We start from the raw sequence: 25,000 nt of genomic DNA on the forward strand, positions 1-25,000 counted from the left end.
TTCCCCGACCCCTGCCGAAACGGCTCACCCAAGCGCACCCGACATGACCCAGCTATACACCATGCTGGCAAAAATGTATGCGGAAACGACAGCGAAGATGATTGCGAACATGAACAAGCAAATGGACGAAGTAAAAACAAAGATGGATGCGAATACACAACAAATAAACGAAAAGATGGATACAAAAATGAACGGAATGGAAACAAACATGAAGGAGGAAATGAAAGAGCTACGGGGTGAGACGCAGAACATGGGCCGAAGCCTGCAGGCGGCCATGAAGGCCGTGACCGGGGAGATAAAAATGGCGACTCCACGTGTGGGAGCAAACGAGCTGGGTGGGGGTGCAACGGCTGACAGGCCCGCGGTGGAGGCGGGTGAAAAAATAATTCGTGGAACGTGTTGGGCGAGGGTCGTGACGATGACCGAAAGGGAAAAATTAAATGGGGAGACCAAAACGTGTGAGACGAGACACGAGGTGACGACAACGGAAATAATAGTTGAGACAAGAGAGGTAAAGGGTGAAGAGTTGGCAGTGACGGTAGCCGGGAAGGGAACGATAGAGGAGAGACTGCACGGTGAGGACGGGGTAAGTGACGCACACACGGAGGTAGTGGAGGATAATGGGGGTGAGCTGGCGGACTGGGTAGAGACCCAGTGCGAGCACCTGGATGGCCTCCTCCAGGAACGAGGGGAGGGAGTATGCCCCCTTGAGGCGAGTCACGACCAGGTGAGTTCGGTCGTGTTTTGCGAGGTTGAGGGGACGAGTGCTGCGGACGGGTGCACGGAGAGCTTGGGGGGTATAGAGGCCCCGGAGACCCTTGTGGGGACACGAATCCCCAGTGTAGTTGTCCCTGTGTGTGTGGTGCAAGGCGTGAGTGCGTCCCCGTGTGTGGAAGCGACCCCGTGTGTGAGTGGTGTGGTGGCGATGGTGCTGGAGTGCGTGCTTCCCAGCACGCCGTGTTTGGATGAGGCACCGTGTGTGGATGAGGAACCGTGTGTGGAAGAGGCCGTGTGTGTGAGTGAAACGGCCAGTATGAGTGAGGAACCGCGGGTGAGTGCCCCCGCGTGTAAGAGTGAGGGACGTTGTGTGGAAGAGACCGCGTGTGTGAGTGTCGCCGTGTGTATGAGTGAGGTACCGCGGGTGAGTGCCCCCGCGTGTATGAGTGAGGCACGGTGTGTGGATGAGGCACAGCGGTTGAGTGCCCTCGCGTGTGTGGGTGAGGCACCGCGGGTGAGTGCCCCCGCGCGAGTGAATAGAGCACCACGTGTGAGTAGTATGGTTTGTGTGAGTAGTGAGGCACGCGTGAGTGAACGGCCGTGTGCAAGGTCGCTGTGTGCCAGGGAGACCGTGTGTGTGAGAGAGCGGTATGTAAGGGAGATGTCGGTTGGCATGCGGGAGCACGCAGCCGCGTCTCCCGGTGTGAATGTGATGGAGTGGACTGTGTGCGTCGTAACACGCAGGTGTGCGTGGGTTGAATGGCGACGACGACGGCGACATGGGAGAAACGAAAGCCGAGTAGCGGCTGTGGTTGTTTCGAGGACCGTGCCGGGTTCAGCCAGCAGTGAGCACGCGGTTCGTGCTGTGCAACGCACGAGACCACCATGTGCTCGCTTGCGAGAGTGAAGTCCCGGTCCGGAAACGCACGCGGTGGATTTGCCGATCCCGCGGACGGACAAAGTTTAGGCAGGTAAATGGATTTGGACCGGACGGGTTCTCCACGCGATCGTGTGTGTTAAGCTCCAACGGGCAAAGCACATGTGTTCGCGTGGGAAACCCCTCGAGACGTGGGGCTTGTGTTTTTTTTTTTTGCGCACGGTGACGTCATGGCTGCACGTGTGGTTGGAATCCGGCAGGAGGGGTATCTCTGCCAGATGGTCCCGTCCAAGGAGGGACGAGGAACACGTGCAGCTGCATGACGTCACGGGCAGGTGCAAAGTGCGCGAGCTCTGAGTTGCCGCGCAGGTGCTGCGCATGGGAAAAAAAAAAAAAAAAAGAAAGCCAAGCCTCACTTTCGGGTGCAAAGGATTCCTGGGCAAGGGGTGAAAGACCCCCTTACCCTGGGCACAGGATGAAAACTAGTTAGGGGGAAGGGTTAGCTTAGTTAGACCGACTTCATGGGGCAGGGGTAAGTCCTCATGGAGTCCGTGGAATGGATTAGTTAGAGGGATTGTAGCCAGATTTAGGTTGGGAAATAAAATGAATTATTTGGAGACAGAGACAGACTTTGGATGTGTAGTGGGGACGTAGTTTAGCTACGTAGAGTTAAAAGGAACGTGCTATAGTGTAAGGGACGACGTGGGAGCACGAGTTAGTTAGGGGATGTAGTTAGGAGGATGGCAGAGTTCAGCAGTGTGTGTGTTGAAGAGTTGGTGAGTTGTGAGGTGAGTACTTGTTGAGTGAGTGAGGCCAGCGGGTCTGTGTGAGTGGAGCGAATGGGGAATGCATGGTGCGATGAGTGATTGGGGGGAGGAGTGACTCCCGCCCAAGAGACCCCGGTGTCAGAGTAAAGTGAGTTAGCTGGGTTAGTCAAATTGAAAAATGGAGGTCGTTTTGCTGTTGGTGGGAAAGTAGGCTCGAGACCCATTTGGAGGGGTGCAGGAGCCCTGTTGACGGGCTTGGGAGCGTGGCTGCGAAAGGTGAGTATCGCTGAGTGGGTACCCCGGGCACCAGGCTAGTCGGCCGTGGTAGGCCAAGGGCCCATGGGGGGCCGGGATAGAGTAGTGGGCACGGGTGCGCCTGCTTGGTGCGGGGGCCCGGGGCGCCATTAGCCGCGTGGGCAGTGTTGTGGGCACGGGTGACCCTCGGAAAGGGGCCCAGGAGGCCGGCCTGCCACGTGTGCGTTTCAGGGGAGGTGCCATGGGGGGCACTCCCCGGTATTAGGGAGCTGGTAGGCTCGGAGGCAGTGTAGTGCCCGGGGGTGCCATAGCGGGAGATTCGGCAGAGGGTCGTGCCTGCCAAAGGGAGCCACGTGTCCCAGCCAGGAGACCGTGTGAGGGCACGGAGAGAAAATTGGGGGGCGAGGCCCGAAATTGTAAGGACACCAACACAGGCGACGGGAATCTGGGTTTATAGAACCAATAGTTTAAGCGAGAGGCGCTTGTTGAAAGCCCCGGGGTAGTTTAAGAGTTAATGGTTAGGGTAGATTAGGAGATGTACCCCTCCGCACCATCCATCCCCTCGCTGTCGTTGTGGGCCGCTGGACCCACTTTGGTTAGATCGCCGAACTCTGGGGAGGCCATTCTGAGGCTTCGTTGGGCCTCGACACAGGACGTTAGCTCTCCCTTGTTCCCCTCCGGGAAGGGAACGTAGGGGTTGGGAGTGGGCTAGGTGACAGAATAGGTTAGCCGAACAAGGACGATAAAGGGGGTTAGGGGACGATTTATAGTGGGGAAGTAAAAATAAAATAAAAAAATAAAAAAAAAAAATTAAGGGGGCTAAATTGGTTTTTCACAAATTAAGGGAGTGGGTATGTACAGTGACAGGCAAAGGCGATAGGTTGGGAGGGAGACAGGTAGGTAGGTCCGAGCCCGCCTTCCAAGTGGCCAGCACCACCGCACTCCCTCCACCAACCTCCACTGAACGGCAAAGGCTGGCCAGCTTCATCTGCTGGCTGTGTTACTTCAAGGCCTGTGCCGGCCCACTTGATCGGCAGCTGTTGTGTTGCTGCAAGGCCTGTGCCGGCCACTTCGTCTGCAGCTGTGGTACTTCAAGGCCTGTGCCGGCCAGTTCATCTGCCCGCTATGTTTGCCTGCAGCGGCCTTCTTCTGCGGGCTGTGTTTGCCTGCTCACCTTTGCCATGCCATGCCCACTGCCCACGTTCACCAGCCCCGTTCAATTTTTGCTTTGCCCCCCCCTGTTCATTTCCATGTGCGCCAGGATCCGCAAGGCAACAGTTTGCAAGCTGCAAGAACTGCCCTGTTGGCAGCCACAACACGGGCCTGCAGTGGCGGCCCGTGCACCGTGTTTGCGTTCATGCATCCATTCGTTGTGCTCATTGCGTGTGCCACTTGAGCTGGCACGGAGACTGCGTTGTGCAGCCCAAGCACCGTTGTGGTTCACTGAGTTCAGTTCAAAAGGGAAGGCCTTGGACTGCGTGTGAGCAGCCAGCCACGTTCCCTGTCACCTGCATTGTTTGAGCCAGAGACTGCATGCGGGCAGCCTGGCTCCCTGCTAACTGCTTTCTTTTTGCAGAGTTCATTGATCCTGGGCCATGGTTTAGTGTAAAATTTGTAAGTTAAGGTTAAGATGTACTGTACATATGAGTGCGCCCCCGGCATGTATGTCTTAGCGCCGGCAATTTTATTTAAGTCGTCCGTGTGAGTGAGTTTGTTTAGATAGTTACGCAGCCCTCAGGTTATTTATTTTGGGGACACGAATACCATGAATGTCGCACTCAGGGATCCGTAGGTAAAATGTACTAGGGGAAAACTACACATGATGGCACACGAAAATTTGACGACTCGGGACGAGTCTGTAAAAAGGGAAGGGGGTAGTGTTGTGGTTACCAGATTCGCAAACCACCATTCAGGTCCCTTAGGTGAGGTATCTCGGTAAGTGCATGTGTAGTTAGGCCCAAACCCGTTGTCTAGTGGGAATACATGTCATTTATGCGAGCTGCGACTCTTCAGGATAGCCGTTTTTCTTTTACTATCTTTATTTTGGACCAACCGCCAGGATTACCATCACAATTACAACCACAACCACCGCTTCACCACAACCGCCACGACCTTCCCGTCACACCTCGCCACCGTAGCATCGCCACCGTTCTTGCCCCGCTGTGGGTACCGGTGTTGGACTCATGCAGAACGCGCGTCGAACAGCGTGTACAAAATCACGGATTTTGTGCTTCAAAAACGGATCAAAAACGACACACGCCCACTTTTTGCCGTCCAATCGGTGAGCGAGGGGCGAATTGGCCCCGCCTCCAGAACGATCGATATATGCAAATTTGTGGATCAAAAAGCCTTCACGCCCACTTTTTCTCGGGCCAATGGGGAGCGAGGTGAAAGGTCAAAGGGAGGGGGTCAAAGGCGAAGTTACGGGGGGATAAAAGGACGGTGTTCGTCAGTCAGAAAAGAGTCGCAAACGAGAACGAGAAGGAGTCGAGAACGAGAAGGAGTCGGAACGGAGGGGACGAGTGTGGAAGTCTGGAGCCCGAAGCCTGCAGTGGCTGGAGAAGCTGAAGAGAGTCGGACGAGGGGGTGCTCGCGTCGGTGCCAGGAGCTGCACGCCCGAGGGAGGCCGGCAGCGCGACCTGGCCGAGGTGGAGACGCACACCAGGGATAATAAAGATCCTCTAAACCCCGAGCATCAGCAACCCCCTCCTGTTTCCCCCCGCGCTGAGATAGTGCGACCAAGGGGGCCCCGTTCCCACCCCCTGCCAGGCACTGTCCACGAGGCCCGGGGGTTGCGGGGCCATCGCCGCTCCGCGTCTCATCACCAGACGGGTAGGCCCGACCCGGTCTCGGCCTCAGGCCGCCTCATTCTTGAGGTATTTCTTTTCCTTGGTTTTGGGTATGTGTTGTCGGCGCCGTCTGTGAAGTAGAATTGTATAAGTGTTGCCGTGTGCTCGGTAGTCGGTATTAGCTCTGCACTGTGTTTTCGCTTTTATATTTGCTTTTTGTGTGAATGGAAGTGTGTTTTCTTTTTTTTGTGTGCATTTGGTGGAATTGTATTTGTGTGCTTCCCGTGTGCCGCGAATAAATGTGCTTTATTGTTGAACTGTTCTCCCGCTTCGCTTCGTCTTTTCCTCCATTGAATCCTCATCTTGCTTCACGTAAAGGGTTGGTAGTGGGCTGAATACGCCCGATAATTAATCGAACCGTCGAGGTCGACGATAACACCGCTCGGTTATTCTGATAGTACGGAACGGGTCGCTTAAGTGGCCCGTGTCCGAAGTCGACCTGCGGCGAGGTGCGATCGCCCGGTCTACCCTCCGCGTGGGTACTTAGGTAGGTCGAATTTGGCGAGCAACCCTATCCCACGCGGGGGCTGATTGGCTCGATCGCGGTGAGACCGAAAGGTCCACCCGTGACTGGTTCCCGGCGTTAGTCCGAGAGGGTCACGACTGGATTGTCCGTCCGGTGGGCGACGTGCCGCGATTCGAGTTACGTGGCCGTCAGCACGCCGGCGGGCGCGAAGACCGCAACAATGTATATACACACACATATATATATATATATATATATATATATATATATATATATATATATATATATATATATATATATATATATATATATATATATATATATATACATATACATATACACACACACATATATATATATATATATATATATATATATATATATATATATATATATATATATATATATATATATATATACACACATATATATACACACACACATATATATACACACACACATATATATATATATATATATATATATATATATATATATATATATATATATATATATATATATATATATATAAATATATATATATATATATATATATGTATGCATGTCTGTTACCGAAATACAGCCAAAACAGTACACGATAGCGCAAAATTTTTCGGCCCATCTTACTCACCATTCTGCGGTGTGCAGTATCAAGTTTCGTTCAAATCGGGCACAGAAAAAAAATATTTAAAAAATCAATTCCCAATTCAGTCAAGTTATCTTCGGAAGAATTTGATCAATGCAAACAACCTCAGCGGTTTAGTTCGCTGGAGCTATCTTTTTTTTTTTTCTTGAAATGATTTATTTTAAAATCTCAAATATTTAGTATAGACAAAGAACAATTTATTTTTAAGCATAAAATAAACATCGTCATTTTGATGTAATACTTCCGTGTTCATTAATAAACAAAATTGTGTTGAGAAGATTACGCACAATAATTTCGACTTTCTTTTCTTTGTTCTTTTTCACATTGATGTGCAATATCAAGCTTCGTTCAAATCGAGCAACGAAAAAAATATAAAAAAATCAATTCCCGATTCAGTGAAGTACTCTTTGGGAGTATATGATCTATGTAAACAACCTCAGCAGTATAGTTCGCTGGAGCTATCTTTTTTTAATGATATCTTTATCATCCACTGTCACAACGGGAACCCAACAGGTTCACGGGTCGTCTCGTAACCCTTAAAAGTGTAGGTCTTTCCTTTGGAGAAATTGCAAACAAAGCCAAGGTGTCAGTGAGTACAGTTTCCTACACCATCAAAAGGAACTTGGAAACTGGAGGAAACACTGACAGGAAGAGGTCTGACAGACCCAAAGCCACAACACAATCAGAAGACAAGTTTCTGCGAGTCAACAGCTTGTGTGATAAGCAGCTCACAGAACAGCAGCTTCAAGCACAGCTCAACACTGGGCGAAGTAAGGAAGTCTCAGTTTCAACTGTGAAGAGAAGACGTCGAGCTGCAGGTTTGACAGGTCGAGTGGCAGTAAGAAAGCCATTGCTAAAATGGCAAAATAAGAAAGAGGCTTGCCTGGGCCATGAAGCACCCACCGCCAGTGGACTACTGAAAACTGGAAGGTCTTTTGGACTGATGAATCAAAATTTGAAATCTTCGGTTCATCACGCAGGGTTTTTGTACACCGTCGAGTAGGCGAAAGGATGGTTCCTCAGTGTGTGACACCAACTGTCAAACATGGAGGAGGAAGCGTGATTATCTGGGGCTCTTTTGCTGGATCCAGTCGGCGACTTGCACAGAGTGACTGGCACCCTGAACCAAAAGGGCTACCACAGCATTTTGCAGTGCCATGCAATACCCTCTGGTCTACGCAGAGTTGGTCAGGGATTCATCCTACAGCAAGATAACGACCCAAAACATACCTCCAGGCTGTCAGAACTACCTTAGAAGAAAAGAACAAGGCAGTAGGCTTCAAATCATGGAATGGCTAGCATAGTCTCCAGACTTAAACCCCATAGAGCCGGTTTGGGATGAAATGGACAGAAGGGTGAAAGCAAAGCAACCTACAAGTGCAACACATTTCTGAAACAGTGTTGGGAAGAACTTTCCGAACAATATTTAATTTCCATTGTAGAAAGAATGCCACGAGTATGTTCGGCTGTTATATCTGCAAAAGGTGGCTACTTTGATGAGTTGAATATTTTGTTTAAATTTTGTTCACCAAAACGATTCCATGATTTCTTTTTATCTGTAATTGTTTATTTGTTCTATGCTTTAATTTCAGAGTACATTGAAACATTAAACTGCTTAAATTTCAGTAAAAACTGGAAAAATGGGGGTGTTCTAAAACTTTTGACCGGTAGTGTAAAGTCGAGATTATTTTATCTAGGCAACAAAATGTACAAATGCTTTCACAAAGCCGAACCTACAATTATCCAAAAAAATAAATAAATAATAAAATTGAAGGCAGTGTGCACTTACGCGGGGAAGAAAATGCTCTCAACAACATAGAAATCCTGCATGAGTACATCACGCTCAGCCTTCGACGTGAGGTTCCCCACCGTGTAGCCAATGCCCAGCTGGATGGCACCACGAAGTGCAGAGGAGGTCGTCTGAAATGGCCGAACGCCTTTAGCATCAATGCATTTCAATCAAACGGTGTGTGAAGGCAGTGTATCCATAATAACATTTTTAAATAGATGGGGTAGTTTATTTTGGTGCCATTAAAATAAAAAAATAAAAAAAAACATCCGTTGAAACTAACAATTCCACCGTTTGTAACCGGAGGGAAAAACGATACATTCCCACACTACATTTCAATTACAGATCAACTTAATGATCGAACCCTCGTGTTACATATTAAATGATTAAAGATAATTCATAAATTAGTGCGTGGGCCACATTGCTTATTCAAATGGAATAGAGTGTTAATTTTCTTTTTTTAGATACCTTGATTTTGGACGAAATTGAAGCTCAAGGAAGAGTGAGGTTACAGAGGGGGGAAAGGCAATGCACAAACATTGAGGCAGTGGAGAGATAATAAATAAATAAACAAACAAACAAGGTACAGGGCCAACAAACCTGACTAATGACCACAGGAATACATCGCCAGGACAAGGACACACAAACCAAGTACAAACACAAACAGGTAGGCACTCAATCAGACACACAAATACAGCTCATAAACTAGAAATCATCTCAAAATGCAAAGCCCGACCATGGCCACTTTGTACTCAAACTAAACCTGATGAAAACAACAGCTAAAATGTTTTTTTTTTTGTTTTTTTTTCTCCATATTCTCATAATAAAGGTTTGTTGAAAATTTGATGACAAAGCTCAAATGGGAAAATGGTATGGCCTGGATGTACCTGGACACACACACTGAAACTCAAATGGTAAATGAAGAAACATGGAAGGGTTTAAAAAAAAACACACCCGGCCATCTTGCACTTGTGTGAAGCAGATGGGATGATAAGGTCCATTTCTACTTACTATGACTTTGCCCTTTGACATTTTGACCCAATTATTAATTAGTCTTCTCCATATTTGCATAATCAAGGTTTGTTCAAAATTTGATGACAAGAGCTCAAATGGTTAAAAGAAGAAAAAAGAACCTTTGATACACGCACACACACCTCTTCTCCCACGACATGGGTGGACAGACGAACAAGTTAAGTTAATTTACAAAAACTGTTCAAACTGTTAATCAGAACAATTCTAGAAGCGGTACCCTCAGCTTCAGAGAACTTCCTCTCAAAGCAAAGAAGATGGTGTCTGACCCACGAAAGAACCTCAAAACAAGCCCTTGGTGGAAGAAATGCAACTTTTACCTCATAATGGCTCAGTAAGACAATTTCTGGTGCTTTGGGAAGAGTACAAGAGTAGCTTCAATACCCATGGCTCGTGGAGTGGGGTATTTGTCCTGTCTGGGTCATCCCAAAAGTTGTCACCCCACCTTCAGAATTATACAGAATCTTCATCTTGTTCAATTAATTTTGGCCAACAAGAAAACAACTTTTTGTATTGCAGCAAAGAAGTCAAAACAAATAGGAAATAAAATACCTAAAATGATTATTGATCTGCCGTAGAGAAGAGAAGCTGACATCTCAGGCCTTACCCTTCGTCGGAGCAAAAGAGAAAGGAAATCGGGTGGAGGTTGGTGAAGACACTTCGGCATATGGCGTCAGTCTCACAATCCACCATTCCAAGCAGGCATCAGTGATGGTGTCATTTGAAGATTTTGAATTTAAATCTAAAATATATTTGTGCGTTTTTCTTCTGTTTTACCACAAGTTTAACAAGACTTTAGATGTCTTGTTTTTTTTCATTTTATACGTGTTTAAGCTCATGGAATAGCTCGGACACAAAACAGACCAGGATACAACACAACATAGGGAACAGCAGGGGAAAGGGGAAATACCAATATCAGGGCAGAGGGAGAAGGTTGACAGAGACGGACAAACAAGGGATGCATGTAACGATGAGGGTTATGGGAGAACGCAAGAAGTGGACAGGATGGACACATATGCAGAATTTTGGAAGGGGTTGGAGTGGTTTAACGGGTGCAGAAAAGATCATGGCTTTGAATGGGGGATGCCCTGAGATGGTGGTGAATCGCTGTCTTGAAGACCGGGAAGGAAGAATGAGATTGAAGAGAGTGGGAAAAGGGGTTCCACAGGTGGGAAAAGAGGAATAAATGAGTGGAGATGAGCAGTGGTTCTGTATTTAGATAGTTTCAGTAAGAGGGGGTTGCTGGTGGACTGTGTGCATCCTGCAAATACTTGGGGGGCGAGAGCACAAAGAGGGCATAGGGTGCAAAACCAGAAATGAGGCAGAAGAAGACTGAGAGATCAGAGGCCGGTCAACGATGGCAAAGTGATAGGCCCATAGACTCAGCTTCATCGTGAGAGATTCCAATGATCTTGAAAGCCTTGGGTTCCACAGCGTCAAGCTGAGCAAGATGTGAGGCAAGGCAGCCAGCCCAGAGGGGAGAGCAGTGCTCCATCAAGCTGCGGATGAAAGCCTTGTAGGTGGATAGGAGCTCAGCTGTGCCAAGGAAGGACTTTGTACGATGGAGGATGCCCAGTTGACGTCTGACTTTAGTGGTGAAATTTGAAATGTGGCGTGCCCGAGAGAGATGCAAGAGTTTCAGTGACTGACCATCTTCGAGAAGGTTGTTGATAAAAAGTTGGGAGGGTTTGCTGAAAGAGAGAGAGAGAGACAGAGAGACAGATATATATATATATATATATATATATATATATATATACATACATATATATATATATATATATATATATATATACATACATATATATATATATATATATATATATATACATATATATATATATATATATATATACATATATATATATATATATATATATATATATATATATATATATATATATATATATATATATATATATATATATATATATATATATATATATATATATATATATATATATATATATATTTCTCAGGCTTGAAATACATGTTTCAAGTGTTTGACCAGTCTATGATTTTATCAAGGTCTGAGGAGAGGGAAGAGTCTGCTGCCTGTCTATCAGAAGGATGAGGGATGCAACCACAGAGAGTGAAATCATCAGCAAAGAAATAAAGAGGATTTTCCAGTCAGTGAGATCAATGATGAAGATGAGGAATAAGATGGGGCCGAGAACACTGCTTTGAGGCACTCCAGCCTTGACAGGGAGAGGAGATGAAAGGGTTCTGTTGAGAGCCACATGGCTGAGAGAGTGGAGGAAGCCAGTAAGCCAAGAGTGGAGTTGGCCTTGGATTCCAAAGGCAGACAGTTTGGAGAGCAAGTAGGACTGTATCAAAAGCTCGAGATATGTCCAGAGAGACGGCCCGGATCGCATGTCTAATATTGAAGGCCTCCATCCATTGTTGGGAGAGTAGAAGCAGCATGTCCAAGGTAGAGCAACCAGGTCTGAATCCGAATTGATGACCTGAGATGAAGTTGTTGGAGAAAGGGAATGATTTGTGAACTCCGATGATGGATTCCATTACCTTGCTGATGATTGAAAGCAAGTCAATTGTTCTGTAGTTCAGGGGATTCGTTTTTGCACCTTTTTATGTGATGCTGTGATGTTGGGTGATTTTCAAGCAGATGGAAGATGACCTCAGGTAAATGACAGGGTGAAAAGGGCAGAGAGAGAGGAAGTGCAAGAGCAGCAGACCAGATTTTTTAGGACACGTGAGCTGATGTCGTCCAATCTTGTTGCAGTCAGTCGAGGTTGCCAGAAATTTTTCTACCTTTCAGGTGTAAAAGTCAAAGAATTCAGGAACAATTGGGGATGGATAGGTACAGAGGGGGAGGGGTTGGAGACACAAGATATTGAAGTAAACACAGAATTGAGGCATTCGGCCTTTTCACGAGAGGAGTCGGCCATGATGCCATTTGAAGCGAGGGAATAGACGAAAGTGGAGCGTACACCAGAGACAGACTTGACAAGGCACCACCAGGTTTTAGAGGGAGACACGTTTGAAAACTCATTATTGAGATTGAAAAGATGTTGTTTTCTGGCTCTCCTGAGAGTGGACACACTTGTTGCAAGCTTTGTGGAATGATCCGAGGTTGCCTTCGGTTGGATTTGCCTTCCAGGAGGAGAATACAAGTTATATTAAAGCAACTGCCTCATCATGGGATTCAGGGTACCAAGATAACTGAAGACAAGATGGGATGAATGTGTGCATAAGAGAGCAGATTTCTGAGGAAGAATTCCCTGGCTGAATTGATATCAGGGTTGGTCGATATTGTAGACCAGTCTTGAAGTGTGATGGCTACTTGCAGTCCCTGCCAGTTTGCCTGAGTCAACGGTCTGACTCACCAGCACCGAGGCTGTTCTTTGAGACTGACCAGAGAGCTGTTGACCTTCACAAACACATGATCAGGTGAGCCAATTGAGGCAGAGGATGAACAAGATGACAAGCAAGAAGGGCAAGGTGAGACTGGTGGATTGAGGTGAGGGGGGAAGGTTTCAGTGTGTGGGGTGTGGGAGAAGGTTTGAGTGAATGAGGGGAGTGGGGGAGAGATTTATGTGTGCGATGAGGGGGGAGGTTTGAGTGTGTGGGGGGAAAGGAGAAGGTTTGAGTGTGAGGGTGTGGGGGAAGTTTGAGTGTGTGGGGTGCGGGGGGGGGGTTATTTAACAAAGTGTGATAAATTTGATGTTTACTGGACTGTCTATCAATAAATACTGACACAATATGCATGTAATGTACAGTATTTAACTTTTGTTTTTAAACCTTTTAGTGAAAATGTTAGAAGCTGGGTAACAACCTTTTGGATGACCCTCGTAACCAAGGATGACATAATTCTGACTGTGCTGAAGATTTGGCCATTGAAACAGTGTGTACTGATCACAAAAAGTGAAAGAGTGAAAATAATTAATTGCATTCTAAATTTATTAATATGCAAAAGGTACATGACAAACACTCCTGGTATGTAGCTAGAAACGGTTTCTCGCCCTGCAGGAACCTCCGCCGAACTTCCTCTCCCCATTCCAAGATCCGATAATTCACTTCCTACCTGGCACAGCAAGTTCCCACAGCGTTTTGAAAAGGTAACATGACGACGAGTTGCAGTAACTCGTTAACACATAAAAGACAAGCAAAAACAAAAACGCATTTTTTTGGTTGTAAATAAATAACTTTTATTAACGGAAACACTTCAGTGGAGAATTTAAGCAAATCAAAAATAGGGAAGGGGAAAGGGAAAGGCGGATGTATCTTGTGGTGTGGTTTTGGAAATGTTTCAGCGAATCATTGTTTCGTTGACCCTTTTCCCCAGAACAGTTCTGAATGAAATTCACGATCCTTCAAGTAATCTTACGTTTCTCAGATGTAGCACATGAAAAATAAACCTAGTCTGTAAAACAATGTTAATCAAGGTGTTCACAATAGTGTCGGATCACTTGATTAAAGTGCTCAAAGTATCCATTAATCACAATTTGCACTGCCAGGGCCCAGCCTTCACACCACAAAAATAATTAAAGATTCTCTGTGTGCAATGGAGAAGACAAAAAATAAAATAAAAGCAGCCACAGTTCAGCTTAATTATTACTGAAACACGACAAATTAATTCATACCAGAAAAAAAAGAACTTATTGTTGAGACAAATTAAATGTATGGTGGACATCTTCATTTGGGTCTTAAGGTTGAAACTGCTTGAAATGTGTCTGAAATACATTTCCAGGAACTTGCACACAGGAAGAGGCCATTTGGCCTATCATGCCTGTACGTTATGCAGACCCCATTAATCTCAGCGATTGGTTTGTTTATCTTCGATGAAAGTGTGAATACAACATAAACCCGATTGGCTTTACCTGTAGCCGCCTGGCACTGACTGTGCTTTCATACCACAATGTGTTTGATAGATTTCTTAAAAATAAATAATGTTATTGCAAAAACTAATGGTGGAATAAGACACACAAAGTATTGAAGATAATATTTTCAACTTCTCAGAATTGTATCACATTTCAGAAGGTTTTGATTCATTAATGTTAGCAAGTACAAGTATGGTACATCCTTTCTCACTTCAACAGTTTTTGCATCGTTATTCGACAATCTCCTCTTTGCTCGTTTTGACTCTATACACACACGCATGTATGTAATATAAATAACACACACACACGCACGAGCCCAGGAAGGACAGAGCACATGCATGTAGGTTTGAAGCTAATTATGCCATAGTATCTTGTTTAGAAATTAAGTTATATTGTGTTCATGGGGATAGATGTGCACTACAAATGTGAGTAACACCAAGTTCATGTTCTTTCCTTCCTTGACACTCTCAACTCGAACCATTTCCCACTAAACGCATATGCACACGCATCACGACATCCTTAAGCCACATCCTGGCTTTGTAGTTAGGAGGATGGTTGCCTTGGGATATTAGGGTCCTGAGTTCTAGTCCTGTTGGCCACTGAATTAACACCAAGTGGGGTTGACTCAACCTATCATCCTTCTGAGGTCGGTGAAATGAGTACCAGTGTTCTGGTATCGGGGCACAGCATCAGTGGCACAGTCACGCCCCAACAAAATGATAGCTACCCGGCAACCAAGCTGCGATAAGCAAGAAGACGACAACATCCTTCCTTTCGAGGAGAAATTGCGGAGAATCTAATGCAATCGGCTCAAGTAAGGAAGGGATGCTGAGGCTATGTGCCAGCTCCCCCCCCCACCCCCAAACCCAAACGGAAGCCATTCATCAAATCTGACAGGTGAGTGCTAATCTCATAGCCCCCACCCATTTCCTGGAAAGATTGCTAACAAAAGCTGCTCCACCAATCGGCACTGTTGTTAGGTCAGAAGATAGGACTGGACCAATGACCGTCAAGGAGGGTTTTGACTGCCCCTGCAAGTCTTGCACCAATGAAGATCCACAAAACCAAGAAGTAAAGAAGGGGGGGGTAAGAATAAAGGAACACACACACACTCAAACAGCTTTTCTGTCACCGTGCCTCTTCTACACTTCACACAAACCTTTCCCCAATGCTTCTTCTTCACCTATAGACTTATCCGACTTTCATTTATTGATGTTCTTTCCATCTTTCTGACTCTTTCCATTTAATTCTTCCGTACTTTACATGGCTTTTACCCACACACTGATGTACATATCCAGCACGGTCTTCTCATAAACGCCACGCGACCACAGAGCCACCTCCTCACCTTGCATCACCGCACGAGATTCCCACCAGTCAAGCAATCCATCGCGTTCGGCCGAAAGAACATGCAGCAACACCCGCACGACTGGGGGGTTAACAGAGCAGTGAAGGAGGCCAGGAGGGAGTGTGCGGGAGACCAGAACCGCCGAGTAGTGAGCGACTGCAGCTTCAACCGGGGTTGGAGAAGGTGTGTAAAAGATCCCACACTACTTCTTCCTCACCACCATTTCTCACACCTCTACCCACACTCTCTTTCCTTTCTTCAGGTGTCTGGGTCCATTTAAGGTAAAGATGCAAAGTAATTGTTGCAAGGAATCCAAGGGCAGGTTTATCACGTAGGGGATAGAGGGAATGTCCATATATGTGCCTGCACTTTGATGAATATAGCTTGCCTTACCTTTGATAAATGCTCCAACTATTTCCCCATTTGAAATTCCCATTCGCCATTCCTCTCGCCAATTTCCTGCTTGTGTAATAAGTTAATGAAAGAGTTGATATAGTGTCTCCACTTATCCTGTTTGGTCTGAGATAGTGCTCCTGGGGCAGTTCGCCAGAGTGAATAATTGATATGATAGACAATAAGGTGCGGTGCATAACACCGATTCGCTCGGCCAATTAATAGCCATAATGCAGTCGCAGGCATAGTCCTCCCATATCCTTAATTTATCTCACAGGTACGGTAAATCGACACTGGGCATGAAGATCCGACCAGAGGTGAGTGCTGTAGACGGCGTCCATGGTCTTTTGATAGATATGCTGGATTTTTGGAGTTATCTGACCCACGTCCACGACAATATTGTTACGAATCTGGAAGCTTACTGCACTCAACATTCAGAGTCCCTATAGAACAGTTATATCGGTAAGTATGTGTTTATATAGGTAGGGCTCCCTACCTGTGATTAATGGGTAATTGAATGTCCATGCGCTGCAAAGTTATTTTGATAGTCAGGGTTTTCTTTTATTTTTACACCACCAACATCAACTCCAACAATGCCAGCATCACCCTCACCTCGCTCTGACCGACGCCATTGCCTACGTGCGTGTCAGCACGTACATGGGCGAAGCCCACGCAGTATAATGTTCCTCTGCCTGTTTGGTGGGCGGTCCGCAGCGATGGCCATCACGCCCCCCCCCCCCCGGTCCAATCAACGGCCTTGCGCCCGTTTTGGCCAATGACAAGGCGGCGAGCGCGTTTTGCGTGCCAAAACCATCCAGTGAGGGAAAGCGGGGAGGGCGGAGGCGCCTCCTCCCTGAGACAGGGTGAATAAGGGTGCTGCGCAATCGGACGAGCTGGACAGATCCTTCTTCCACCAGAACCGCAAGGGTTGCGCGCCGTGTCTCTGTCGGTGAACAAAAGAGCTCAAGAGATCCTTCCTCCACAAGAATCGCAAGTTAGTTGCGCGCCGTCTCTCTGTCGGTGAATGAGAGAGCTTTTGAGATAGTTGATGACCATCGAGCAGGCAAGGTTGTGGTCAATCTGACGGGCAAATTGAACGAGTGTAGAGTTATCAGCCCTCGCTTTGACGTTCAACTCAAAGACATGGAGAAGTGGCAGAGAAACCTCCTGCCTTCTCGACAGTTTGGGATACAGAGGAGAGTCTTGGTTGCCAGGACGAGCACTGAAGGGAATTCTGGATTCTATCATCGCATCTCGACGCTGGCCTGGTTCGCCAGTGTCAGCCGAACCACACGAGGTGGACAGGTCCATGCCCCTCTGGGTATGTGTGTGTGTGTGTGTGTGTGTGTGTGTGTGTGTGTGTGTGTGTGTGTGTGTGTGTGTGTGTGTGTGTGTGTGTGTGTGTGTGTGTGTGTGTGTGTGTGTGTGTGTCATGACACCTATCCTTGCTTAAGTTAAGAGTGTAGAAGAATTATATCAGGATAACTCTGCTCTGTGTCTGCTTTTATAAGTTACTTGTATTATTGTCGCACCACACTTTTCTTCCTATTTCTGCTGACACACAACAAACTACATTCAATGTGCCACATATCTTTCCTCGCCTGCCTGTTAATAATTTATAAGTAGAAATGTTCCCAGCTCGTTTTTGTCTTTTCTTTCATTGATCCAGCATGGTCTGTATCCAAGCCGAGCCGGGACTTTCTTCCCAACCATCCGTTCCTTTTAGGCAGTACGTCCTTGGCAGTGTCGCTCGGCTGCATCTGTTCTGGTAAGGTGATGCGGTTCGGACAAGGCATAGAGGGCATGTCCCCCAGTAATAAGATCACGAGATTAATTACGTAACCCAGTTAACCCATAGACAGAGGACCCTAGGTAACGTGGTTGAGTTATTGGTATTCACGGTCGGTTAGCGAGATAGCTTCGCTAGCCTGAGATAGCTTCGCCCCCCCCCCCCCCGAGTGGTCTTCTCACCCGACCCCCGGCCCTCTTCGGGTGACGACCCGATTGCGCACGCATCGCATACACACATAATACGAGGCGTGTTCAAAAAGTATCCAACCTTAATTTTTAGTGCGTAAACAAATGAAGCTAGGGAGGCGTGGTTTGGTACACGTATGTAGGCGATCCTAATCCGTATACGTGAATATTTTCCCGCCTGCAGAAGCTGTCAGTCGCCGACAGACCGCCGATGAGTGAGGAAGTGTAAGTGAGCGGCGTCGGATTTTCGTTTTTGACAAAACGACGGAAAAAACTTGAACAACGCTACTGCATCAAATTTTGTGTAAAGCTTGGCGATTCCCAAGTGGAAACGATCCGCAAGGTTCAACAGGCCTTCGGGAACGAAGCAATGGGCACCACACAGATAAAAGAGTGGTACAACCGCTTCAAAGATGGTCGCACATCAGTGGAAAGTGAAGCACGTTCTGGTAGGCCCTCAACATCCTGAAATGAGACAGTCATTGACCAAGTGAGGACCCTGCTGATGCAGGATCGTCGAATCACGATCAGAGAACTTGCAGACGAAGCGGGCGTCAGCATTGGATCCGTTCATTCCATTGTGACTGAGGATTTGGGCTTAAGGAGAATCTCAACGAAGTTTGTGCCAAAGCTGCTAATGATCGAGCAGAAGCAACTCCGTTTGGAGATCGCACAGCACATGCTGGAGACTGAACAGCGATCCCAACTTCAACACAGTGATCACTGGCGATGAGACCACAGTGATCCGTCATTTTGTCAAAAACGAAAATCCGACGGCGCTCACTTACACTTTCTCACTCATCGGTGGTCTAACGGCGACTAACAGCTTCTGCAGGCGGGAAAATATTCACGCATATGGATTAGGATCGCCTTCATACGTGCACCAAACCACACCCCCCTTCGCTTCATTTGTTTACGCACGAAAAATTCAGGTTGGATACTTTTTGAACACACCGTGTGTGTGTGTGTGTGTGTGTGTGTGTGTGTGTGTGTGTGTGTGTGTGTGTGTGTGTGTGTGTGTGTGTGTGTATATATATATATATATATATATATATATATATATATATATATATATATATATATATATATATATATATATATATATATATATATATATATATATATATATATATATATATATAGTTACGGCTGTGGAAATTCGCATTACACCATAAAAGGGCCCTCAGGTGAGATATCTCCATAGGTACATGTGTCGCTAGCCCAAACCCATTGTATAGAGGGAATTTATGTGATCCATTCAGGCTGCGATCCTCCAGTTAGTCGTTTTTCTTTCCCTATCTTTGATTTCAAACGAACAAAAACTGCCAAGGATGCTGGTGGGCTTTTCCCGCCATTCTTCCCCACGCTTGGTGTGAGGGAAGGGGGGAAGGGCGGCTCACCGCCGATTGGTGGATGGACAGTGTGAGGCAGTCGGGGTGAGGGAACGCCCCTTTTCAAGAACCCTCACGAAGGAGGGTGGAGCCGAAAACGGGGCGGAGTGAAGGGCAGAGCCCCGCGTGATAAAAGTCGGACACGGGCGGGGCGCGTTCTCTCCCTCTTCCTCTCGCTCTCTCCCCGACTCGTGAAACTCGTCTGAAGTCGTTGTTGGGTCATCGCCGAGCTGTGTCGTCATGGTCGAGTGCCTCTGCGTCGGTGTGGAGTTCGTGGAGCCCGAAGAGCTCGTTGAAGTCGATCTGTGTCGTCGTTGAGTCTGGTCGAGTCGGCAGTGGAGGACGGCGAAGGAGATGGAGCTCGGAGTGGAGGTCGTGGGAGGAGGACTCAACGGCCGCACCAAGGGAAGTCCTTTCTTTTCTTTGGGTTTGTGTAAATGACTGTGGGTGGCGCCTGTCCGGCAAGTAGAACTGTTTAAGTGTTACCGTGTGTACGCGTATTCGGTTTTACCTCTTTCTTTCGCTTTATATGTGCATTTTGATTATTGTGACTGTAAATACGTGCCTTCCGTACTGGTCTGTGTGAATTAAACGTGCTTGTGTGAACTTGTTCCCCGTTTCGTTGCGTCCTTTCCTTTGACTCTCCATCCTGCTTCACGTAAGGGGTTCGTAGTGGGTGCAAGATCCCGGTAATTAAATCGGAACTGTCAAGGCCGACGATAACACCGCCCGGTTATCACTGAAGCACGGAACGGACCGCTTAAGCGGTTCGTGTCCGGATTCGGCCTGTGGCGTGGTACGATCGCCCGGTCGACCATTCGCGCAGGTACTTAGGTAGATCGAATTTGGCGAGCAACCCTATCCTGCGCGGGTGGGCAATTGGCACGATTGTGGTGAGGTTAAACCCCCACCCGTGACTAGCTCCCGGCGTTGTTCCGAGAGGGTCACGACTGAATTGTCCGTCCGGTGGGCGACGTGCCGCGATTCGAGTAACGTGGCCGTTCGCACGCCGGCGGGCGCGAAGTCGCATATTTTTTGTTTATAATATTGTTTAATTAACGATATATATATATATATATATATATATATATATATATATATATATATATATATATATATATATATATATATATATATATATATATAGTTACGGTTCTAGGAACCGTATGCATACAACATGACAGGTGTCCCAAGTCAGTGATGCCGTTAAGGACATGTGTAGACAGAACCCATCCTTGTGTGTAGTGGGAATTTCGAAGGGGTGCGTTGCGATGATATTTTTGGTTCTGGTAATAAATCTTTATATCCCATCCTCCATTGCGATCCACGGGACCCGAGTGCTTGCAGCCTTCGGTTCGCTGGCAACAACGTACCACGGTCCATCTGTTGTCTCTGGAGGCTCGTTTTTCCGAGACAGAATCTTCGCTGTCGCAGTTCCTATTCGGCTTCTCCAAATGCTCCAACTCTGACGAGTCCACACGCGTGGAGTGGGCGGGCCTCGCCGGTGCCTGGCCGTGGCCCCGCTCAGAAAGGGCGGACCCATAGGAGCCCCGTCCAATCAGGGCGGACAGTGACGTCAGTTTTGACCAACCCACCCCGCGGACAGCCCTGACCTGCTGAGGGAGGTCTATAAACCATGACACCATCCTCAGTCTTGAGTTCTTTGGGGGTCATTCGTTCTGTGCTTGGAGGCCAGAGTTGGTTGGAAAACGAAGGGGTTCCCGCTGCTTATCTCCACTCACGTCTCACCCCAACAACTGGTCCCGCCCAACTCGAGCTTCTCCACAGACCCGAACTCCACACGGGCGGCTGTGGACCTGACTGCACGACTGTTGGCCGGTGCCGCACCACGGAGCATTCCTTTCCCCGAGACTCAGGTACTCGAAAGAATTGCGACCTCAGCCCGCCTCCCTCCCTGGCTGCAAAAGTCCTTTGCCTTCAACTGGGTTTATTTTGTCCGAGTGTTTGTCTGAGTGTGTGGCACCAGTCAAAGTAGAAACTGCACAAGTGTTTTCGATCATTGTAAATCTTGCCTGTATAATTCCAGCGTAAGTCTGCTCTGTGTCTTCTTTTGTAAGTTGCTCTAAATTGTCGCACTCCATCTTCTTTCTTTCCCCTACACAACACCCCAATAAACCTGTTTCTGTGCCACATAAATTTCCTCGTTTATTATAAATAAATTATTGAAGAAATGTTCCCAGGTTGTTTTCGTCTTTTCCTTCATTGGGTCAGCATGGTTCGAATCTGAGTTTTAGCCGGGTCTTTGTTCCCGTTAATCTGCTCATCCGGGCTGGCACGGCCTTGGCAGTTCCGCTCGACTGCACCCGAACCGAAGTTGGTAGACGGTAGTTGGAATTCTACTGCAGTTGGTAGAGTGACCCAGTTCGAGCAAGACGTGCTGAAGGCGTGGTTCCCCAGTTGACGACACCGCATGGTTAATTAGTTCTAGACAAAAAGACCCTATGCTACGCGGTGAAGGTGTTGGTGTCCATGGTTGGTTAAGCGACCCACCGCCTCACAGAGTTATCCATGAGCAACGGCCTACAATTCCGGGAGTCTGGTGGGAGACGACGTAACTTCCCCCACCTAGCGGACGTTCTCGCCACCGGTCCTCGGCCCACAACAATATATATATATATATATATATATATATATATATATATATATATATATATATATATATATATATATATATATATATATATATATATATATATATATTGTTATGAATTTGCCGCCCGCCCAGCGTGCGAACAGCCGCTTTAGCCAAATCGCGGCCGCTTCGCCCACCGGACGGACAATTCAGTCGCGACCTTCCGGAACAATGCCGGAAACCAGTCATGGGTGTGCTCCAAGCGCACACCACGGCCTAGTCAACACTCTACCCGCGTGCGACAGGGTCAATCGCCGAATTATCGATATACCTAAGTATTCGCAAGGGCAGACTACCGAGAGACCGTACCTCAGTGAGGTCTTCTTGGACACAAACCGCTTAAGCGGTTCGTTCCGTTCTGGGATAACCGAGCGGTGTATTATCACGAGACCTCGCTGGACCCAATTCTTTTATTGGCTATTATTCTGAGAGCAAGATAGCAGTTCAATTGGGGAAAAAGGACACGACAAACGGGTTTTACATTCGCATAAGGACATTTGTTTATAATGCACACGTAAACAGGGATGCAATGAATGGGGGAAGGGGACAAGACAAGCAAGGTAAAAGCACTACAACCATCTACGATTATTATTTACGAGCACTTACACAGTTCTACTTGCGGGACATGGCGCCACAACATTCACACAAATAAAAGCAAAGAAAGACCCCCTCAAAGGCAAGGGAGTCAGACTAGACCCATAGGCCTTTATGTCCAAGGAGCCTGGTTGACTGAAGGGACTCCCAGAGGCCACCGCAGGTTACCTCCACCCTCGTGGTGACTTGGTTGGGCGACCCTCGGTGGACCCTCTCAAGCACCTCCACTGACTGACTGCTTCACCCAGACCGAGACCTCCACCGACTGACCAACAACCAACTCCCTTTGCTTCTCGACTCGGTCTCTCCATGCAGCTCTCCACGCTGCGTCCAGCGCGCCCTTTTATTCCCAACGCTCCCGCCCTCCCCTCGCGGCCCACGGGGGAAGAAGAATCTGCTGCCCTGGCCCCAAAGGGGTGGGGCGCCGGGCCCATTTGTCACCCAAAAACAGGCCCCCACCCTATATCACCTTTGACCCCTGGTTCAATCTGCCCTTCCCCCGTCCCGAAGCGCGGGAAAGCAGGAGGGAAAATCCCATGCGTGGTGTTGGAGCTCTTTCTTCTTTCTCCATGTCAGAGATGGGTTTCGATGCGGAGAGGGTTGTAGCGTGGGTGTGGAGAAGGTGATTGGTGGTGTGGTTGTTGTAATGGTGGCGTGGTTAATATTGGGTGGTGGTCGTGAGGGTGGTGTGGTTGGGTGCTTGTAAAAAGGTGGTTGGTGGTGTGGTTGGTCCAAAATAACGATAGCAAAGAATAACGGCTAACTCAAAGATCACAGCCCTGTCCCATTAAACAACGGTGGGGAAATCTTTCTGAACACACACTTAGCGATATAACTGAACTAAGGACCTTTATGGTGTTCTGCAAATGTCCACGGCCGTAACACACACACACACACACACACACACACACACACACACACACACACACACACACACACACACACACACACACACACACACACACACACACACACACGTTTTTTCTTTCATCTTTCAATTTCGCATCACTTCTCTGCTACTTTCTTCTCATACTATCCATTTATGGAGCTGACCGAGTGACCCACCACTTTTGGTTGAAGACTTAACAAAAGTCTTGTCTTTTAAAATAAATTGTCACTGTCGTTTGAAGTTCAACTATATTTTTGTGTCCAAAAAATAAACAAATAAAAATAAAACTTTGGACATCTCCAGGATGGAATGTTAAAGATGCATTTTGATCTTGCTGAAAGATGGCGATTGACATCAGTGCAATGTACTTCAGCACTTGCACTGGAGAAATGTTGTACATCAGTGATATAAAGGTCACATGACACCAACTCATTGAATGTTACTCTCTCCCATTAAATCAAATCGATCTGATGTGCATGCATAAATAAACCGCTTTAGATAACTGGGGACGCAGATGCGCACGGATCAACACCTTCACTCCCTCACATCATAATGCAGCAATGCCTTCACCCACATGATCATTTGATGACAATTACTATCTGATAACACCATGCTCAACCATGTAATTACGGTTCTAAAAATGGTGACAGACAAGAAAGGGTACAGCAGAGAATCGTCAGCAAATGACAATGCCAAAGTAGGGAGGTAAATATGAAGCTCCAATGAGTATACAAACCATGTACAACGTGATGACCATGATAATTACAATAGACAAACAAATTACTGCATGTCAAGAGATTTGACAATTATTTAATCACAATGTCATTGTGAAGGTACACAGTATATAAATGACAAGTGATACAGTAAAACCAATCACATTCAACTTAACAACCAAATTCTGGCTGCCACACAACAACACCCATACACATGTCTGGCTCCCACATAACCAAAGATTCCAATAGTTTTGCCTGTATCCTGCAGGAGCAGTTATGCAATTCATTGAATGTCAGTGCTTACAATTCATCACAAGCAAGTTCTCACCTGTATATACAAAAAGATGCGTACCAGGTGCCAAAAGCTTACAACTACTGCACAACCTTTTCCAACTGATGTTGGGGAGCTGACAGGTAAACAGAAAACTGTCAAGCAATGAAACACAGGACATTTCCTCAAAACATGTGAAATTTGAAGCTACGAGCTGATGCTTCGCAGAGTAGAGACTTACATTTGCAGATGGCTTTAGAGGCCAGTTTTGTCGATGGTTTGCCCAGGTGATGTCATGGCTGATCGCGAGGCCAAATTTGAGAGAACGAACTTTTTCCATTGGTTGATTGTATAAATAAATAGCTTGGTTCGTTTAATGATCCTTCCACAGAGATAGGGTGAGGATGCAAGATTTTCCTGGATTGAAAAACATGCATCTAATCCTTTCCAAATGAGCAGATAGGGAAGTTGTTGCTGTCTACCTATCGATGGAAAGTACAATTGTACAGTCATCTGCAAATATATAAGAAAAGTCTTC

The 25,000-nt window shown here is 46.8% G+C and overlaps 1 protein-coding gene across 1 annotated transcript in view; it reads right to left on the reverse strand.

Annotated features, from left to right (window-relative positions):
- LOC147020921 (phosphatidylinositol 4-phosphate 5-kinase type-1 gamma-like) overlaps nucleotides 1–25,000 on the reverse strand; it is a 121,284-nt gene that overhangs the window by 76,477 nt on the left and 19,807 nt on the right. Inside the window, exon 4 of the mRNA XM_085890579.1 lies at nucleotides 8,367–8,497. Coding sequence (XP_085746705.1) covers nucleotides 8,367–8,497 — 131 coding nt within the window. The remainder of the gene's footprint in view (nucleotides 1–8,366; nucleotides 8,498–25,000) is intronic.

This window comes from Eptatretus burgeri, chromosome 8, assembly GCF_056783735.1.
Source record: "Eptatretus burgeri isolate ZD-2024b chromosome 8, Ebu_testis_v1, whole genome shotgun sequence".
Lineage (NCBI taxonomy): Eukaryota > Metazoa > Chordata > Myxini > Myxiniformes > Myxinidae > Eptatretus > Eptatretus burgeri.